The sequence below is a fragment of the Pyrgilauda ruficollis genome, unplaced genomic scaffold (assembly GCF_017590135.1).
Source record: "Pyrgilauda ruficollis isolate IOZ18807 unplaced genomic scaffold, ASM1759013v1 scaffold40, whole genome shotgun sequence".
NCBI classification, from domain to species: Eukaryota; Metazoa; Chordata; class Aves; order Passeriformes; family Passeridae; genus Pyrgilauda; species Pyrgilauda ruficollis.
In genome coordinates this window covers 6879048-6898248 of record NW_024525490.1, presented here as the reverse complement: position 1 = coordinate 6898248, position 19201 = coordinate 6879048, and the positions used below count along the sequence as shown (strand labels likewise).

The following is a 19201-nucleotide window of genomic DNA, read 5'->3' as shown; positions in this document are numbered from 1 at the left end:
TCTTGTTCCTCTTCTACAGTTTTAAACAAGTGTAACAAAGCCAACATGGTCTCTCATCAAGACCACTGCTGTGTGCTCTTAGCAATGCCAGCATGATTTTAAAATTCATTTTATATTTGGATATAATTTTGAATGCGTTCTACTTATTTCATACAATTTGTTCTTTGTAATCATCATGAAACTACTTTCAAAACATTTGGTGCTCAGAGACAAAGCAACATGCACTATATAATGAGGTTTTAAACATTTATTGTTTATTTACATGCTGTGCATAAAAGAAAGCCAAGTTTTCATTCTTTTGGTCCAAGATATGAAAAGAGAATAAGTTTATTTTTATGACATTTTATATTGTTCAAAATGGTTGCCCACACTTAGTGGTAGTAGTCACTATCATGCATTGCATTACAGAGTCTTTATTTTGGATTTATACTACTGTGTCTGACATAAGTAAGCACTGTAGAAAAAAACAACCAAATGGCAAATTTCAAATTTTATAGGCATGCATTAAAATAAGCGTGAATTTAAATCAGTCTAACAAGACTGCTCACTGTCTGAGCCTACTAGACATTAGATAATAAAGGTGAAGAGCATTTTACAAAATGACAGATGTTAGTTATTCTGTGCCTTATACTCAAGTTATAAAATGAAAGTGCTATACTAATTTTTTTCCACTTGTTTTTTTTTACTTTGTGGGAGGCTATTTGACTTGAGGAAAGTGCGTAGGAGTATGGTTTTTTTTCAAATAAGTGTTTTCATTCATCTCTCTGTTTTAAAAATCTGGAAGCAATAGCTGACAGTCCAAAACTAATTAAAATGATTTAGCAGATAAATTAGATTAAAGCTGTGTTGGATCATTTACCTGCAGTTCACCCATTGTGGTACTTTTTAGCAGGTTTGTTACCAAATGAATGTAAATCCAGAAAAGCAATTACATTTTCCAATATGAAATCCATCAGCACTGAGACTGTTAGGGAGACAATATCTGAGGTGTGACTACATTTAAGATATAGTTCAAAGATGAAAACTCAAAAAGCACTTTTTTAATAATTAGATACCACAAGTTAAAAGGGCAGGTGTTCCTTATGCTGGGACATGTTCTTCTGAGCCTGTTTTGATTTTATCACCCTTTCAATGTATCTTGGGATTGTGTTTATTTCAAAGGAATAATCAGCACTGCTACTGTTCCGAGCAGCATCTGAGCTGTGCCGAATGATAGTTCATTTAAACCTTGTTTTTCCTCTCACACCAATTTTTCATCTATGATTAGAAAAATAAGTAATTTCCTACATTACTATTTATAGCCTAGCAGATATTTGTAAGGCAGACGGGGAATGTGTACTTAAAAGTAGCAGTAAATATGATTTCAGTATTGTTTTATTCTCTACTTTCGTGTAGTTTTTGGTTTTCATGTACCAGAGAACCATGATATTGTGTGACATTAGTGGCACAGCTGTGACATTGTAAAGTTATTTTATAATTGTTTATTAGATTGGGGAAAAAATTTTAGAAAATTGATATTACAGTAGTGCAGGTAGTTCTCAAAATGAAAATTAATTCTAGTCCCGCATCTACTTTAAATAACATTTCCCATCCCAAGGTACATGTCCCATCAGAAAGGAATTGTTAGTAACTGTGCTTTGTTTTATAAGAGCAGAGGCTGGGAGAGGCTCCTCTCTGCACAGTTCAGGTCCATACTTTTTGGAGGTAAAGAATTAAAAGTGTTCTTTGAACTATGCTTGTGAAACAAAAAATTACTATAGTAAATTCTTGGTGCATCCTCTAGCTATTCTTTAGTTGCACCAATGATGCAGTTAAAATGGTGTGGCTCATTTTATTTTTATAATGGCTCTCAGAAATATTATCTGCTTCCTTTATTTCTCCTTTTCAATATCTCACATTGCATTTTACCAGGCCTGTCATCCTCAATGACTTTTTAGATTTTGCTGGAGGAAAAAAAACATTTGGTATACAAAGAGGACTGTCAACAGAGTGATACCTTAATTAATTCTAATCTAGATGTTCTTGTTCTGAATTCTGTTACCTCCGACATTTCAGATTTTTTTAGAAATTCTTGCGTTTACCAGTCAATGAAGATTTTGCAAGTTTCCTGTTCAGCCTTATTACTGTAGGCAGATGTATACTTCCCAGCTATTATTTTCAGTATCCAAGGCTGAGCAAGGAGCTTCACTTTCTCTTCAGAATTATTGATAGTTGGTTTTTATAAAATGACAACAACCTGCATTGCAATGCTTTCTAGAGGGCCTGAAAGTATTTTTCCTAGAACACTGTTGTAGTTTAAGGAGCCCAGGAGGCAGCTCAATCCAGTACAGCTGTTCCCTCCCTCCCTCCCTCCCAGTGGCATGGGGAAGAGAAATGGAAGGTAGAAGTGAGGAACACTTGTTTCACCACAGCTAAAACCAGTGCTGTCATTGAAATTTACTGTGGAACCTCTGAGATTTAAAACTGAAAAAATAACTTAATAGGTCACAACAACAAGAAAAGTACTGAACCTCATTAAGTAGCTCTTGACATTATAATTAATGCAGCAAAAGACTGGCCTATTCAACAATTAATTCTGTTCTAGATTATTGGTTAATTTGAGCTATACAAAAGCAAATTTAATCATTTTATATTTTGATAGTATGCTCCAATATGTTAGGTAATAGAAATAAATTAGTGTAAAATGGTAGATAAGCTGTTATTTAATAGGTATCAGCCATAGGCCAGTGATAAATGGAATGAAGTAAAAAAATAGCCATCTGTAAAAGATTGGTTATTTTTTAATCATTATATCAGGCTATAGGTTTACTTTGCTAAATGCCAGTTATACTACATGACATAGTTAGAAGTATTTGAGTTTTCAAACCTTTTCTGCTAACAAACTCCTGCTGCAGTGTAGACATCAGTGGTTTTGAGTTAAAAAAATGCTGACCAGCCCGCTTGCCTATAATGTCCTTTGTCAGCAGCTCTAAGGTCAGAAACAGAAACATACCAGCTGAGAACCTGCATGAGTTTGTAGCTTTCCATCAGTGAGGGCAGCAGACTTTCCAGCTCCAATTCTTTGGGATTTCTGGTATCACGTAATCCTGATGAACATCTTGCCTCATGTGTTTCTGTCTTCCTTGGTAGGCAGCTGATGGAAACACTGTCAAAGCTAAATCTAAAATTGATATCAAACCTGAGGTGAAGCATTAATCTCTCAGCCTTGGAATGGGTGAGAATATGTGTTCTGGAATCATCATGGATGGAAGCAAGAGAAGACAATCAGAAGTGTTTACTTTGGAAAGGAAGGCATTACTTTCATTTATTTCGTTTTTCTAATACATCAAGGATATCCTTGGGAAGCTGCTATGTGGAAAGGTGTACTTATCAAATAACTTATAACTATAAACTTCTAAAGCATTTCTCTCTAAATATGGAAAGTAAACTAATATATTTCATATAAATTCTTATGGTTGGTTCCATTCTCTCTTTAATACTGGCATGTACTGGATGGATGTATGCCTGTATTTCCTATCTAAACTTTTAGCCTGAAAATTTCCATTTTTAAGACAAGAATGAAAAAAAATGTAGACTATTTTATTTGCTCCTGGTTGATGGAAGCAACATATATAAAAATGTCCAGTGTGACAAAGCAATAAAAAAAGCAGAAAAAAATAAAAATTTACAAGTAAAAAAGTTAGTACTTTCACAATGTGTTCCATGGATAGTTTTTAAGCTTTGCTGGAGAAATACATTCTTCAACTGTGGGGAAAAAAATTAGGAGTTTGGGTTTTTTTCTTCTAATTTCAATTTGGAACAATAAAACCAAAATTGGATGGTTGCTGGGACTTAGTACTTTGAGATTATTACCATTAAAAACTCACCAAGGCTTTTGCAAACTTGAGAGAGGTGGTTCTTCAATCTTGCAGAAATTCATTAGTCTCCAGAACAAACAGACCGTAATCTGTAAACTCCTGGATGATTTGATGGGTGTCCAGAAGTGTAGGGTTTCCTTCCTCAGACCTGGAGACCAGGGCATTTGAAGATTTGTGGATACTGAGTAAGGAGTTTGACCTAGTGGACAGCACAGAGTCCAGATTCTTCCTGATCTGTGTTGGGTTATTGGGGAAACAGGTGGACAGCTCAGTGTAGGTCACTTTTTAGGATGGTGTGAAGAATGAAAGCCTGTTTGAAGACTTTTTAAAAGTCATGTTTTAAACATAATTGTCGTTCCTCCTTTTCTTTTGGTAGTCAGTTTTCCTTCTAGCTGGAAGCATGATTCCTTCACATGGTGTAAATCAGTACTTAAGCATCTCTTATCTAAAACATGCTCCTGTCCTGTGAGTTCAGCTGTTATATTTACCAGCAGCAAAGTGTGCACATTATGATAGCTTTTTTTCTCAGACCATCCACAGACATTTGTACTAATTTGTACTAATTTTGGCAAAGCAGCAGAAGGGGTCATCCATTTTTCAAACGTATAGTTAGTTTACTTTGGCCTCACTTCCAAAATATGTAGAATTTCCTAAATCTTATAAAATAATGATTATTTATCTCCCATCCTTTTCATTATCAAGTTGCAGGGAAGACTGTCCTGATTTTATATTACATTAAAATCTTAAATTTTAAGTTCACTGTCTGTTCCACAAAGAGTTCAGTATCAGCTTTGCAGTGCTGGGGTATTTTTGTGATTGCTACTCAACCGTTCAACAGACAGTTTTCTGTCTCATAACAGAAAACTGCTGAAATTATCACTTTTCTCCCTAAAAATAAAGTGAAAGTCATCCCACTACACAAGAAAATCATTGACATTGATGAAAGAAGCAGTCGGTTTGAAGATCTATGACAGAACACGACACACTATTTTAAAATAGGTATTTAATTGAAAATAAGATAGCATAAGATGAATTTCTTAGCTCAAAAATTAATAAAACAACAGAAAAAAATCAAGCCATTTTTTAATAGTACTTTTGTGTTTTTCAAAATTAAGCTAGGTATACTTGAGATCTACTGCTGCTTCATACTTTGCTTAAGAAATTCTATTTTACATGGTGTTGAGGAACAAGGATTACTTTAGTCTATGAAAAATGTTTCCCTATTTGTATTGTTGCCGGTATGAGATGATATGCACCTCCTAGAATCCTTTGTAGGAATATCCACGTACACAAGAAATTGTTTCTTAACTATTGGCAAACTATTGGCTGGAAAATAACTTGTCATTTGCTTTCCATCATTTGTGTCATTTCAATCAGTGCATTTTCCAAACTATATTCTGGTGTTGTAGCTTGGACACCTGGACTTGAATTGCTATCAAGCAGAAGTTCTGCTTATCTTGAAAGTAGTGTAAGTACTCTGCAGTAAGCCATGGAGAAAAGGAAATATTTTGTGTGTACATACTTTTCTGTAGGATAAAATTATCTCTGTTCTTTCACTGACCACCTTGCTATTCATTTAATTTCAGCAACCTGGTGGAATAGATGTACTTACACCAATGCAAAGCAGGTAGTAGTAGTAGTGCTAAAATCTAATTCTGCATAGTTAAACAAAGGGAAGATTCTGGCTTGTGGTGAAATCAATAAGCATGTGATATTCTGCACTGAGTGGGAAAAGAGTACCAGAAGTGCTTTTGAAACCAGGTATTTTAGTCTGGAGCAACTACTTTTCAGATTTTCAAGTAAAGCTAGATAAAGCTAGAGTTTAAGGGCTATTTTGCTGCTCTTTCAGACAAAACCCCAAAATATGAAAGAAATCTTTGTCTAAAATTATCCTGCATGGAACATAAACCACTAAGTAACTCCCAGTATATACAAAAGTCAGATCTGCTCTCCTAAGGAAAAAAAGACTGCAAAAAAATCTGTTCAAAACTGGTGGTTTTCTTCACAGGCCTTTTAGTACCTTTGGGAATCAATTTAGGCAGGCATTTGTGGTCAAGAAGAATGAAAACAGGGAAAAAATGGCATTAGGAATGCTGTGTTTACAGCCATGCTGTAGGCTTCTTTTTTCTCCAAATGGAGCTTGCTCTGTTCCTCAGGAAAGCAGTCTGCCCCTTCCTTCTGCCTTCCTCCTCAGGAAGGATATCCCTGACCCAAGAGGCAGCAGCTATGGGCAGGCAGTTAGTGTCTTGTCTACTGCTCAGTCACTTCTGCTTTAATAACATGATAGAATCAGAAGTGGTTTGGGTTGAAGAGTCCTTTATAAGCCACATGGTTGAATCCCCCTAAAAAAACCAGGAATATTTTTAAGTAGAACAGGTTGCTCAAAGCCCTGTCTAAAAATCCATGCCAGAGTTGGCACAAACAAGGCAATGTACAGATATATTGAAGAGGTTCTCTCTTTGTTCCACCTACACCCACAGTAAAGGTTTGCTAACACTATCATGTCAAATCAATGGAAGAAAAGCACGCACATGAGCTGAAAGCTTTAATACTGAACATCCATCTCATCTGGAACTTCTACTACTTATGTTCTGGAAGTGGGAGAATGAGGATTCTACAGTTAAAGACTACAGCCAAGATGAAACCTAAGATGTTGGAGTATTATAACTTGGCTGAATAAGGCTGCTAAAAAATTAGGAATTGTGCAAGATAATTCCTTTTCAATTGGCCACCTCATTATTTTAATCCAGATAAATTTGCTTACTTGATTGTAATATTCTTTAGCCATTTCATGTGACTGAACTGGTTTGTGTGCCCACAACGCTGAGCCCAACTAAAATACTTTGAAATATTTACAAATGAACATGCTTTCCCCAAATATTGCTGTCTTGTAATTGCCAAGGAAACAATCAAAGTTACTACAATTCAGATTTGTTATTATTGTTTCATTATTGTTAAATATTAACACAGTAAATATATTAAAATCAATTGGAAAATACTTTTCTGAGACCAACATTGCATATATTGTAGTGTAAATGTTTAAAGTGATCATTATATGTAAGTGATACTTCTAGCTTTATAATTCCTAACTCATGTAACAGTGATAAATGTTAGGAAATAAAGGAAAGGAATAGGTAAGGTGTCTATATAGATAGTTCTCCATTTCATATTTTTTGCATTTTAGGCTAAAATAAATAAATTGCATTAGCAAAACTGGGGGCAGAAAAATACTGGGTTTTGAATACTCAAAGGAAAGGGCAAACAGAGCAAAATATCTAGTTTTCTAATCCATGCTCTGATACTAACTTAATTTGTTAATGACTTTAACACTTAAATATCCTTCTTTGCCTGTTATTTGTTGTTTTTTTTCCACCAAGCCCTTGAGTTAGTTACGTGATTCCCAAAGGAAGACATAGCAAGATGTTCATAGAATTAAGAAATTAAGAGATAGAGAATAAATTGCTTTCACATTCCTTTTTTTTTTTTGCACCCTGAACCTGTGAAAACAAATTCAGATTAGAACTCATATTAGATTTACACAATTCTTTAAATTATGTACCTATATAGCTAAATAATAATAAGAAAGTCAAATCAAAATCTCATTAAAATCTCCCAGGAAAATAATAAAAACCTGTTGCACACACAATGTAGCTAGCAATACATAAACTGTGCTATTTACATGAGCACATTAAATTTAGTGTTCTTGAAACTGCAGCTTGCATTTCACTTTTAATATTGATCATCTAATATCTGGTGCCAACCATATGACAAATTAGTCTGCAATGTTATCCAGATGGAAGATTCCTCTTCAACTGATTAAGTATGACACACACTGAAAAAAATATGAATATTTTTCCAAATTAAACCTTTATATCCAATTACTCTTCAAGTGTTTCTAAGATCCATTGGGATAGGAATGTTTGTTTATGTGTTCAAGCACCATTGCAAAGAATAAAATTAAGCTTAGATGGCAGAGATAAAATTAAAATGGCTGAAAACATATACCCCATAAAACAAAACAAAAAAGGCCTTGGAATTTTGATAAGCATAAGAATTATAACATACAAATAAAATATGTACACGTTCAGCAGAGACTCACTGCAGACCAATAGAAAATTAAGCTATTTGACCCATTCATTTGTGGAATCAAAAAGTGCTCATTGCAATGATGATCTCTAGTATATCAACTTGTTATGAAAAGTATGAGTTTTCAAAAATGTTATGACAGCTGCCTCTTTTCCCACTGAAAACCAATATTTTATTTCATTTTCTTCTTTTACCAGTTAATTAGATATGAATCAAAACTGTGAAAGCTATGTTCAAGTAGATCTGTGATATTTTACAGAACAAATATATTATTGAGGGAGCTTCAAAAGATTTTTACAAGTCTTGCTTCATTAAATTTTGCCACAATATGTGTCACAACGACCTTCAAAGCAACTAGCATTTCAGCACCAAATATAGCAATGCAATATGACAGCTCCAGTTTAAATTATGGTTTCATATTAAGAGTCTGTCTTAGATTTTTTTTCCCATAATTGGTAAAGATAGAAATATATAAATTAAGATATAAAGGACATTCATTTCCCTCCTAGATGGGGTGCTTTTTAAAAATAGATAAAACTCTGGTGTTTTTGCAGGAAGATCATATTTCCTGTCAAATATATTCAGCTTGAAAAAATATTAGATAATAGCTTCCCAATTTCCTCCATGTCAAATTCAGGAAAAGAGAAGCACTTATGCATCATTTTGAATGCAGGTGGTAAAATACATCTGATTAGGTACAAGTATCAATTAAGAACATTCTTTCCATTTCGAAATCCAATGCACTTAGGAGACAAGTAATAAATTTTTGAGATTAAACTAATCAAACAGAAAAAGACAAATCACTGTGTTGTTTTCAAAACTATGAAAAAACAGGCAGTAAGAAGCTAATTCTGTTTGCGGATTTGGGCTAACAATAACTAGATTGTTTGGGATTTTTTCAACAAAAAACATCCTCACTACTTTTTATCTTTCTGCGGAGGTGTCATTTCTATTTTCACAAAATCTTGAGCTAAATATAAATTAATAATTTTCTTTATTTCTTTTTCATGTCAGTCTGTTGTACTTGCTCACACACCTGGACTTTACATGTCTATGCAACATCCAGAAAAATTTACAGAATATTATGGTGCTTAATAATTACACAGCACATCTCACCTGGACATTTATAATGTTTCTTGCCCATAAACTGAATAAAATCCTTCTTATTCTGAGACAGGTTATTTTCATCCTTTCACACAAACACAGTAGCTGACTAAATTATCTTCTTCTATAAATGAATGCAGTTATAACTTTGCTGATGTAAAACAACTGAGGGTATAGGGAAAAAATTTTTAACAATTATTCATCCTTCCTAAAATGTGAGATTGGAAGAGGGATATTGTGAGCTACAAGACAGAAATATGAAAATATTTATTTCTTTGTTTTGTGTCTCTCTTTTCCACAAAGCATGTTAACATCAAACTGATTTACTATGATCTTTTTTTTCCGACATTCAGCTAACTCTTCAAATTCTTTGTACTTAAGGAGTGCTAAAACTATCAACAATTTTTTCTTGTAATAAATCTAATAACTTATTTGCATTGATCTGATTATTGAAATACAGCTGTCAAAGGAGATGGGTAACTCTAGGCACTAGGTGATGACAATTGCTGTATGCTTCAGATATCTACAGAACCATTAATTTCCTTTATTTTAAATGGTCTTAATCTCTCTTAGTTTCTGTCATGCAATCTTAGTAGTGATACACAGAGCAGATCAAGTCACACAAAAATCACAAGCCAAATCAAGCCAGGATCTAGCTCAATATCTTGTCTTAGAGAAAAAACAGCCACTCTTTAAAAAGCATATATAAAACAGGACAACAGAGATTTTTCCCCAAGTGCATTACTTCAGCTTCTACAAATCAATGAGACTAAGGTGTCCTGACCTGTGGTTCTGTTATATTTGCTAGTCTGGTGGATTATTTTCCCTTGTTCTTGTATTGTTCTTAATTTTTCAATTTTTTTAATACACTTTTGACCAACATAATATCTTTTGGCAATAAAGTACCCTAAGCTTTCTACAAAAAGTTAACAAGAATTTCCTCTTTTTCTGCAAGCCTCTGACCTTTTAGTGACAATAATTGAGTAATTGAATGCCTTTACCTGCTGTGTTCCAAGACATGGAGCTGCCATTTCTTACATTTTCCTCTTCTTGTTGAATAGGCCTGTTCTGTTTCTCCATTTGGAGGCAATGCCATCCCTTTGATCATCCTTATTTTGTGCTGTATTTCATTGTACCTTTGCACATGCATGCTTGCTGAATATCTTCTACTTTATTTTCCTATTTTTAATGTCTTTTCTTCTATTACTGTTCCACTTATATGGCAGTTTCCTTCAATGAAAATGAATTGATGTCCTGCTCTAAGGATTGCTTGTGTGACCCATTGCCCATAGTGCTTTTCTCTTGAGTCTTCACAATTAAATGTACTGTCTTTCTGCCATTCAAAGGCCCTAGCAGTCTGCAAAGTAAGAGATTAAGTCAGTGATCTGATTTCAGACCTCCCAGTTGGCAGCAGAGAGCATTATCAAAAAGGTACCAGGCTGGCCTGATAGAGGAAGACCTGTGCATTCTATTTTGTAAGGGTTTTGTGCTTTGTTATGTTGGAATTCAGTTACAGCAGACAGGAGGCTTTTGTGCATTGAGACAAATGAATGCAAGCAGCAAGGGTAAGATTTATTTTGTTTCATATTTTATTGTCTTGAAAGAGCTGAACTCAGCTAATCAATTATTTCATAGGAAATGGTTACTGTATTTCTGTACTGTTGTAGGTGTGTGTGATGCTTTATGAAACACCCAAGTCAGATTTCATATGTACCAGACATAATCCCTGGGAATTTTCTGAATCATATTTATTTCACTTTGATTTTCTTCATACCATGAACATAAGATAAAAGAATGCATTACTCTAAGGTGGTTAAATTTGGTTGCCTGGGATATTCTGTGACCATGACATGGATAGAACAGATCATGTATTCATCAGACCCTTGATATTGCTTCTTAACTGACTTTCTGCCTGCTGGGAACACCTTCTTGATAATATGGAAAAGGTTTGCTACACTGCTTGCAAAAGTTTTTATCACCTGTGCTTCTGTTACATTCTTTGAGTGATGGAAAAGAACAAGCACAGAATCTGTCCATAGGTTTCAGAGGATGTTTACCATTGTAATTGAAAGATACAAACAGCAAATTCAGAGTTTAATCCCATGACTAAATACTCTGATATCCTGTTCTGTTTGCATCTTTAACATTTCAACTCAGAACTACAGGACTAATTTGGTTTTGCCTAAAGAAAATCTTTCTGCAGGTCGTCTATCTCTGATGCATAAGCAACAAGAATGAGAATTGTCCATCTGCCTTCAGATAATGCTGGCATACATGTTTACACCTAAACTATTGACCCTCAAGTCCTTTTATAACAAATAGAGAGAAATAGGCATGTTTAAGTCATGATTGGGTGAGGATAATAACATCCTAGGATTAGCTATTTACTTTCACTATTAAAGAGGACCAGGGACATTCAATGAAGTTATTTACCCTGTAGATTGTAGATAAGCTTAGTCAGATGTTTGGTCTGATTTTCCTACCAGAAGATGAATGCATTTCTTCTCTTTCTAGGATTTTTTGATGTTAAAATTCTTTCTTGGTTCTCATTTGAATTTATTTAGTGATGATTGGTGCAGTTGATGACTTTTAACATCTCAGGACTGAAAAATATATTTTAAAAAGATTCAACAGAATTTGATCAAATTCAAGCTAAGCCAGACTTGTAATTAAAAAAAAAAAAAAAGAATGCAAAGGGAAAATTAGAGGTAGGAGTAGAAACAGATTGATTCCATTTTAGTAGCAGTAGAAAATTATATCCTTCCCCTTACTCCTCTTTATTTTCTGACTAAGACAAAATCAGGTACGCACATAATAGAAACTTGTTGGTTTTTCTCAACTTTTTCTTGTTGCACTGTGTTATTGTAAAAATTGTCATAAATAATATCCCAGCTAATCTATTTATTTCAGTAGAAAATTTGAGTCTTTCCTTAAATTGTTAAAGCATAATTCTTAGCAATATGTGTTTGTCAGTAATTCAGGCCCACCTCTGTGGTCTGTCTTACAAATTTTTTCTCTTTAATTATTTGTAATCCTTTTTACCCTTAAAAAGTGAGAAAGTTTATATTTCTTCCTGTATCCTAGTTAATTGTTTTGAGAACCCCTTAGGTTGCAGGTACTGACTTGGAGACCATTGCCTCAGTGGAAAAGAGTCCCTTGTGATCATGGACAGAGGTGACAGTGTCAGATAGTGGACCCAGGGTGGAATTAAGTAACTACTTCTTCTTGTTAGCCTGTCCTGTGAAATATATTAAATACTAAATTATTTATTGCCAGCAACCATTTTAAAATATGAAGATCTATAAATATTGCTAGGAAGCAGTACTAAAATACTCTCATTATGTGGTAGAGAATTAGCTCATTGTAGTTCAGCAGATACCCTTCTTTGGATCTGATTCATGGATCCTACCAGAGTGCAGCCATGGTCAGTGCTTCACGGGACTTTAATTTCTGCTAATTACTAGAATGAGGGAAATGGAAAAATTTTGTCCAGACTGGCAGCTTTGCCCATAGTGTTCTATCTGTGTACTTTATCACAGACATAGGTTTTAGATTCTTAATACACAGACTCAATCTGTTTTCCCCACTTAGACCCTTCATCCAAGCAGAAGACTAATCCCAGTGCTCTCAGTGACCTCTTTACTGATGTTGTAGACTTGCAACAGATTGCAGCTGTTGTACAGCTTTAGGGCAGAAAATGACTGTTAAGGATCAGCAGGCTAATAGCCTGAGCACCATAGGGAAGAGGATGTGCTCTGCATCTTGGCATTTCTGGATGGCTTTTTTTTGCCAGGTATGCATTTGTTTCTGGTGCAGTTGCTGTATTTGCTGTGTCTCTTCTGCTGATTTCTGAGAGGACTTCACAGCACTAGTGATGGAAGCCTAGGCTGCTTTGGGCACAGCACTGCAGATGTAGACAGGACTCTTGAAATAGCATTTTTTCTCAGTAGTTTTGCCTACACATCAATTCAAAAACGTCTTTGGATGCAATGTGCTGGACTCCCCGGAAAGTTTTAAATCTTTAGGGGACATCCCTCCTTTGAAGGGAGCTATCCTTCCTAAAGGACTGATGAGATTATCCTTCCTCTCAAGATTGCCCAGATATACCATGATCCCTTTCCCTCCTAGTTCTTCTCCCCCTTCCCTTCACCTAGCTGAAAGAAACTTCACAGATAAATTTTAACTTAGACTATAAATTGCAGACGTTACTCTCCAAGTTGACTGGTTTTTTGGGTTTTTTAAAACTACCTAATAAAAGACATTTTAATAGCTTTGCTTCTCAGCGTACCACTATATTGTGAGTACTGAACTACACTGAGATTTCTAAAGGCACTGCGCTTCAAGAATAATAATTAAGGTTGAGTGCACAGAACCTCCCTGTGCAGGATAACAGAATCACCAATTTGTTGAGGCTGGAAGGGACCATCATCTTGAGACCAAGTTCAACCCCCTGCTCAACCTAGAACAGGTTTCACACAACCATGCCCAGTCTTATTTTGAAAATCTCCAAGAACTGAGACCTGACAAACCTCCCTGGGTAACCTATGCCAATGCTGACCATCCTCATAGTGAAACAGAGTTTCCATGTGTTCAGGTGTAATTTCTTGGGTTTTGATTTGTACCCATTGCTATCAAGTGCGCTGCTGAGAGGTTTGTCTCCCTCTTCTCCATCCCCATGTATTTACAGACAGGTGTTAAGATCCACCTGAGCTTTTTCTCTTGCAGCTGTAGGAGTCCTGGCTCTCTCAGCCTTTCCTCATGTGAAAGAGAACCCAGCCCTTAATCCTGTTTGTGGCCCTTCACTACACTACTAGATCTCCTAGTACTATTTCTTTTGAAAGTATGAATTTAATTAGGCAAAAAATACTCATAATCATGTAGGTCTGCTTCTGATTTGCAATGCCACTGACCTTTTTTCATCCCATATCTTTTCCACTTTCTCCAACAATCCTGACTTTTCCAGACCTATGATTTAGAAGCATAACTAGTCATTGCTGTTTTTCTTTTGCTGTCATCCTGTTTGCAGTCATCCTGTTTTTCTTTTGCTGTCAGGGTGTGGGGGTTTTTTAATGATTGTCCTTCCACATGTGCTTATTTAGCTAGGCTTTTCCTTTTTATCCTTTTTTCTTAAGACCAATAGAAACAGCAGAGGATAAACAGTGGTCAGATTCACAAACAAACAAAGAATTAATAAAGTAAATACAATTTTTTTTTAAAAAGTGCTAGTCATGCCTATGTGTAATCATCACTTACAGATTCATTGTATAGTTTTAGTTCATTAAACTAAAAATTTCTTTGCAAAAATATTACCTGAACTCAAAATATTTTTCCTGATGGTTATTCTTTATTCATATCCCTGGTGATCAGTCTGGGAAATCTTCAAGATATTTTTGCTGAAATAGGTTTCTTAAGGCATTGGGAAGACATTCTGCCTAACCTCAATTAGTTTTAGTTTGTTTTTTCTTGCATTCATGATACTATTATCATGTCTAAAGGGTAAAAAAAAACCCAAAAACCATAATGACTAAAGTAATGAGTGCAATAAACATTATAAATGTTAAGCCTTCACACTTAAAAATTTTCTCTTAACAATTATTCATTTCCAGACTAGTGTAGTGGAAAAATGCATATTCTGCCCAATGGCATTCTCTTTGTAATTTCAAACCCCACAAATTTGAGTACTCTGCAAATGAAGAAAAACTATGCTTCCCGTCTAGAAATAAAAATGAAAAGTCCTTCACAGAGATGTCATAGGACAAAAGTTCTGTATTGACACATCTGTAAAGAAGAAAATGTATGACAGTCTTTTTAACTTGCATCTTCTAGCAGTTGTCCCTCCTATAATGGTCTTTTCACTTCTGGTAATAGGCAGATGTTAGTACCTTTTCATTTTCTGTGTATTTGATTTGAATGCTTGAAATTAAAGAAATACATGCTCAGCAAATAATATAGTTGATGATGCTATTCACAGGTATAAAAAAATGGATCTTTCTAAAATGAAAGATCCTTGCATTTTATTACTTTATTTTGTAATAATTTAATAAAATTCGCTTTTTGTTGTTCATTTCAGACATAGCGCTGTTTTTTCCGTCCTTCACTGGAAATTCTTATTTGGAGCTACCTTCTCTGACATCTGTATCTGATACCAGGACTGCATCTGGAGAGAAAACAAGCAATCTGACAACTCTGTACTTGACAGTGAAAACAACTGCTCTAAATGGCACAATTCTTTACAGTGAGTACCAAAGATACTTGAAGCTAAGTATCAGTTTTAGCTCCTTCAGGTCTTTATTAACTTTAGTGTACATCAGCTGGCATTTCCTCTTCAGCAGCAAAATGAGTCATTAAAATGCAGTAGAAGCCTTTTGGTATTCTAATGCATGCTGCATTATAAAATTTGAACCATTGTTCCTTGTGTTCCTCTGGAAAGTTCTTTAATTTATGACTCATTGAGCAAAACATAACTTACAAGAGAAAAAGCTGCTTCCTGACAAGAAAGAACATAGTAAGCATATGACTTTAGTTATAAGTTTTACAGCTCTAAAATACAAATGTTGAAGAAGTTTTGAACAACTTATAGAGAAACAACTTCTCTATAGTTGGATTGAGTCTCGCGTTTTATAATTGTGATCTTCGTTCCAAATTCTTGATTTATACAACTATCTTAGGTTCTGCAGTTTTGCCATGTTTTGAAGTACTTACTGTGATTTCACACTTCAGAGAATTCTTTTGTGATCCCCAGAGAGTATACTTGCAGACTTGGATGGATGCCTGTTAATACTACATAAAAAAAAGTTGCTTCTTGCCTGCATATTTCATTCCTCGATATATGGCATAAACTTCTGAGACAGAAGTACACTTTTCACTAGTCAGCAAGAAAAAATAGACTTCTCTGCCAGTTGAGTGTTTCATTATATATTTTATCTTGCAATTTCTTGCAAATGGAAAACATGGAAAGTGAGGTGATTTCTTCCAAAGAAGAGCTAGAAAAATATGATTATTTGATAGATTTACTCCACAAAGACAAAATCATTAGGAGCATTTTCAGTTCTCTGCAGCTTGCTAGGGTTTCTCTACACAAGAAATCTTGTTGATATAGCATAAATAATTCTGATTAAATTTTGTTGCATTTATGTTAACCTAGTAGTACTATATGTGAATTCACCTGAACGATGTACATATTTTAAGCCAGGGTTAAAAGTAATATAAGCTTTGTGACATAATTTAATTATGCCTTTTATTATTATCTGAACTAGATATTTTTTTAAGATGTGAAACACTCTAGCCCCAAACTGAAAATTAATGTTTACTTCTTTTCAAAATAGTATTTTAAATCCTTGTGTGTTATATCTGGGCTGTTGCTGCAGCTGCCTAAGCTACAGCAAGGCAAAATTTTCCAAGAATCATGGACAAGTGGTGATGTTGCAGTGATCAAAATGTTTTATACTTGTTAGGTATTTCAATTTCAAGAGGAGTTATTTGCCCTTGAAGAAGAATTCAGTGGAGGTTATTGGAAGTACTTTGAATATATTTAGCATTTAGTGAATTTCTTTGCTTCATCACTGCAGAGTAATTTGGCTCCAGCCAAAGTTAATCTTGCTGTCTACAAATAATCCCTGAGTAAGCATCTGTGTGAACGAAAAATCTCAAAGAACTCCACCAAACAGAAGGAAGATTCTCTGCTATACTCAGGAGGAGTTGGTGTTTTTTGAAGCTAAAGGAGTTCAGAGAAGGCTCTGAAGCTGCCACATTCCAGTCTTTAAGTATTAAATGGGTGCTTATAAAAAATATGGAGCTAAACTTCTTAGTTGCCTGTTGCAATAGGACATGGGGCAATGTCTTTAAACCAAAAGAGTGTAAATGTAGACTAGATATAAAGATTTTTTTACAATGTGGGGAGCAAGGTACTGAAATGCCCAGAGAGGTTGTACATGGTACAATGCCCAGAGAGGTGGTAGATTCCTTATCCTGGGAATCATCCAAGTCAGGTTTGAGAAGACTGAGCAACCTGATCGGGTGGAAGATGTTCCTGCTCATTGCAAGGGGTGAACTAGATGACCAGTTCCTATGACTCTATGTATTTTCTTTTCCAGATAATATACTCATTTTGCATCTAATGTAATTAGACATTAAAACCTAATATAACCTGTCCAGCTATTAGTTCATACTGCCTATGGAAAATTGTTAATATGGTATTTTTCCAGGTGTTTGCAGAGATTTTGTTTCAGCAGTATTTGAGGACTTCATATTCTTTAGAATATAAGCGTTTCCGCTTTCTGGAAAGATATAATGGCATTAGTGGAGAACCATGAAGTTTTTTGTTTTCCAGTTACCCATATCTGAGACTTCCATGGACTGAGTCACAGCTCATTTCTTGTCCCTCCAAAAAGGAGGCAGTGTGGGTCAGGATTAGTGGTAGGAGTTCAGTTCTCACCCTAAAATTGAGCTGGGGTAGCTCCAGGAACTCGGGATAAGTTTTGTATATTTTCACAGAGTGAAAACTCACCTTTTCTTCATAGGTTCTCAGTAGCATGTCATACTTGCATTCTCATTCCCTTTGTTACCGCTAAAATGGTATTTTAACTGATTTGCAGTATTCTGCTCTTTTAGTGACCAGTAGGGTTTCAGTTAAGGTTAGATTTCTGTTAAGCTAAATAAATAAATAAGTAAATAAGTAAATCTCGGATCTCCTCCTGGCTGTGGACCACAGACACAGAAAGTAATGGATGACTTACCAGAATTCTTGTACAACTCTAATAAGTCATCCATTACTTTCTGTGTCTTATTATCAGAATTTTTGTGGAATTTTGATACTGTTTTTAACATTACATAGATCTTTGCTTTACTTTTCCACTTTAACTATCTTTGCCCCTCTTTTTATAGCACCAATTAATTTTCCTAGTTTTACTCTTTCTTTTTTAGTTCTGTGTCTCCCTGGTAATTAAATTCCTTTCCAAATATTACAAATGTTTTTTATAATGGTTCAGATCAATATTCATATTTGATTTTACATGAATGTAAAATAAAAAAATATATAAATTTGTAAATAAAAATCTCTCCGGTGTTTTATGAATGAACTACATGTGCCTATACAGATAATTGAGAATTTTTAAATTATTTCTGTACATTCTTCTGTCAGATAAATATGCTTTCTCTGTATTTCCTTCATCCCCATTTTCTCTCCCTGCTCTGTCTTTCATTTTCACTTCTAACTACTAGAAAAGAGAAGCTGCTGCTGTCAGATCTTCTGGTTTTTATAGCAATACAACTGCCTTTACTGCTGCTTTTTTGAAGCTGTGTTACCATCAAACATCCAAGGAATGAACCATCATCAGAAAGTCAACTTGAGGCTATTGCACTCACTAGATACAAGAACCACACACTTCTAAGGGTTAATGTTCCCAACATTTTCAGATTCTGTTAATTTATGCATGTTAGCAATGGTTTAATAATTATGGTTACAATAAGATTCCCATATTCATAAAGCAAAAACCTTTCTATTTGTCAAAGTAACTTTTTAAAATAGTAAGATCATTACAGTGATATGCTTCTTTCAGATGTACTTTACTAGAAAATCGTTACACATTTTTGATTTTTTTTTTTAATTAATCCACCTTCAGATTATGCATTTTAAAAACACACCTGTTTTTACCAGGTGGTGGTGGGGTTACATCTGTTTTTCTGGCAGATAATTATTAGATATTTAATTACAGGGAGAAATCTCAGACAAGATGCTACTGATACCCAAATGAATTTGAATCAGAAAGTATGCATAAGAAGACTATTTAAGTCAAAATCATCAGGATAATATAAAAGGATTGAAACATGCATCTGTCTTTACCTAGTATATTAGCCAGTGAAGAGCAAAAATCTGTGCCTTCTTCAATTTTCATGTCAACATGCCTTTAAATAAAAAGAACAGAACACAGAAAATATCAATGCATTATTTTAATACCTTTTAGCAGTTATTGCAAATATATATAAGACAAATAAAATAAATATAGAGAACACAGGAAGTAAGCTTGCTTGTAGGCTAACCAATAGGCAGAATATGAGAATCATAACATGTGCTATGTTATGGCATGTCACTTTAGTAAATTGTACCATTCTGTTGTTAAAAAAATTTCCTATTTGATGCCTTTATTAGCAAGAAT

General features: G+C 34.6%; 1 protein-coding gene across 1 annotated transcript in view; it reads left to right on the top strand.

Annotated features, from left to right (window-relative positions):
* Positions 1–19201, top strand: part of EYS (eyes shut homolog) — a 610207-nt gene that overhangs the window by 451853 nt on the left and 139153 nt on the right. Inside the window, exon 28 of the mRNA XM_041477332.1 lies at positions 15118–15282. Coding sequence (XP_041333266.1) covers positions 15118–15282 — 165 coding nt within the window. The remainder of the gene's footprint in view (positions 1–15117; positions 15283–19201) is intronic.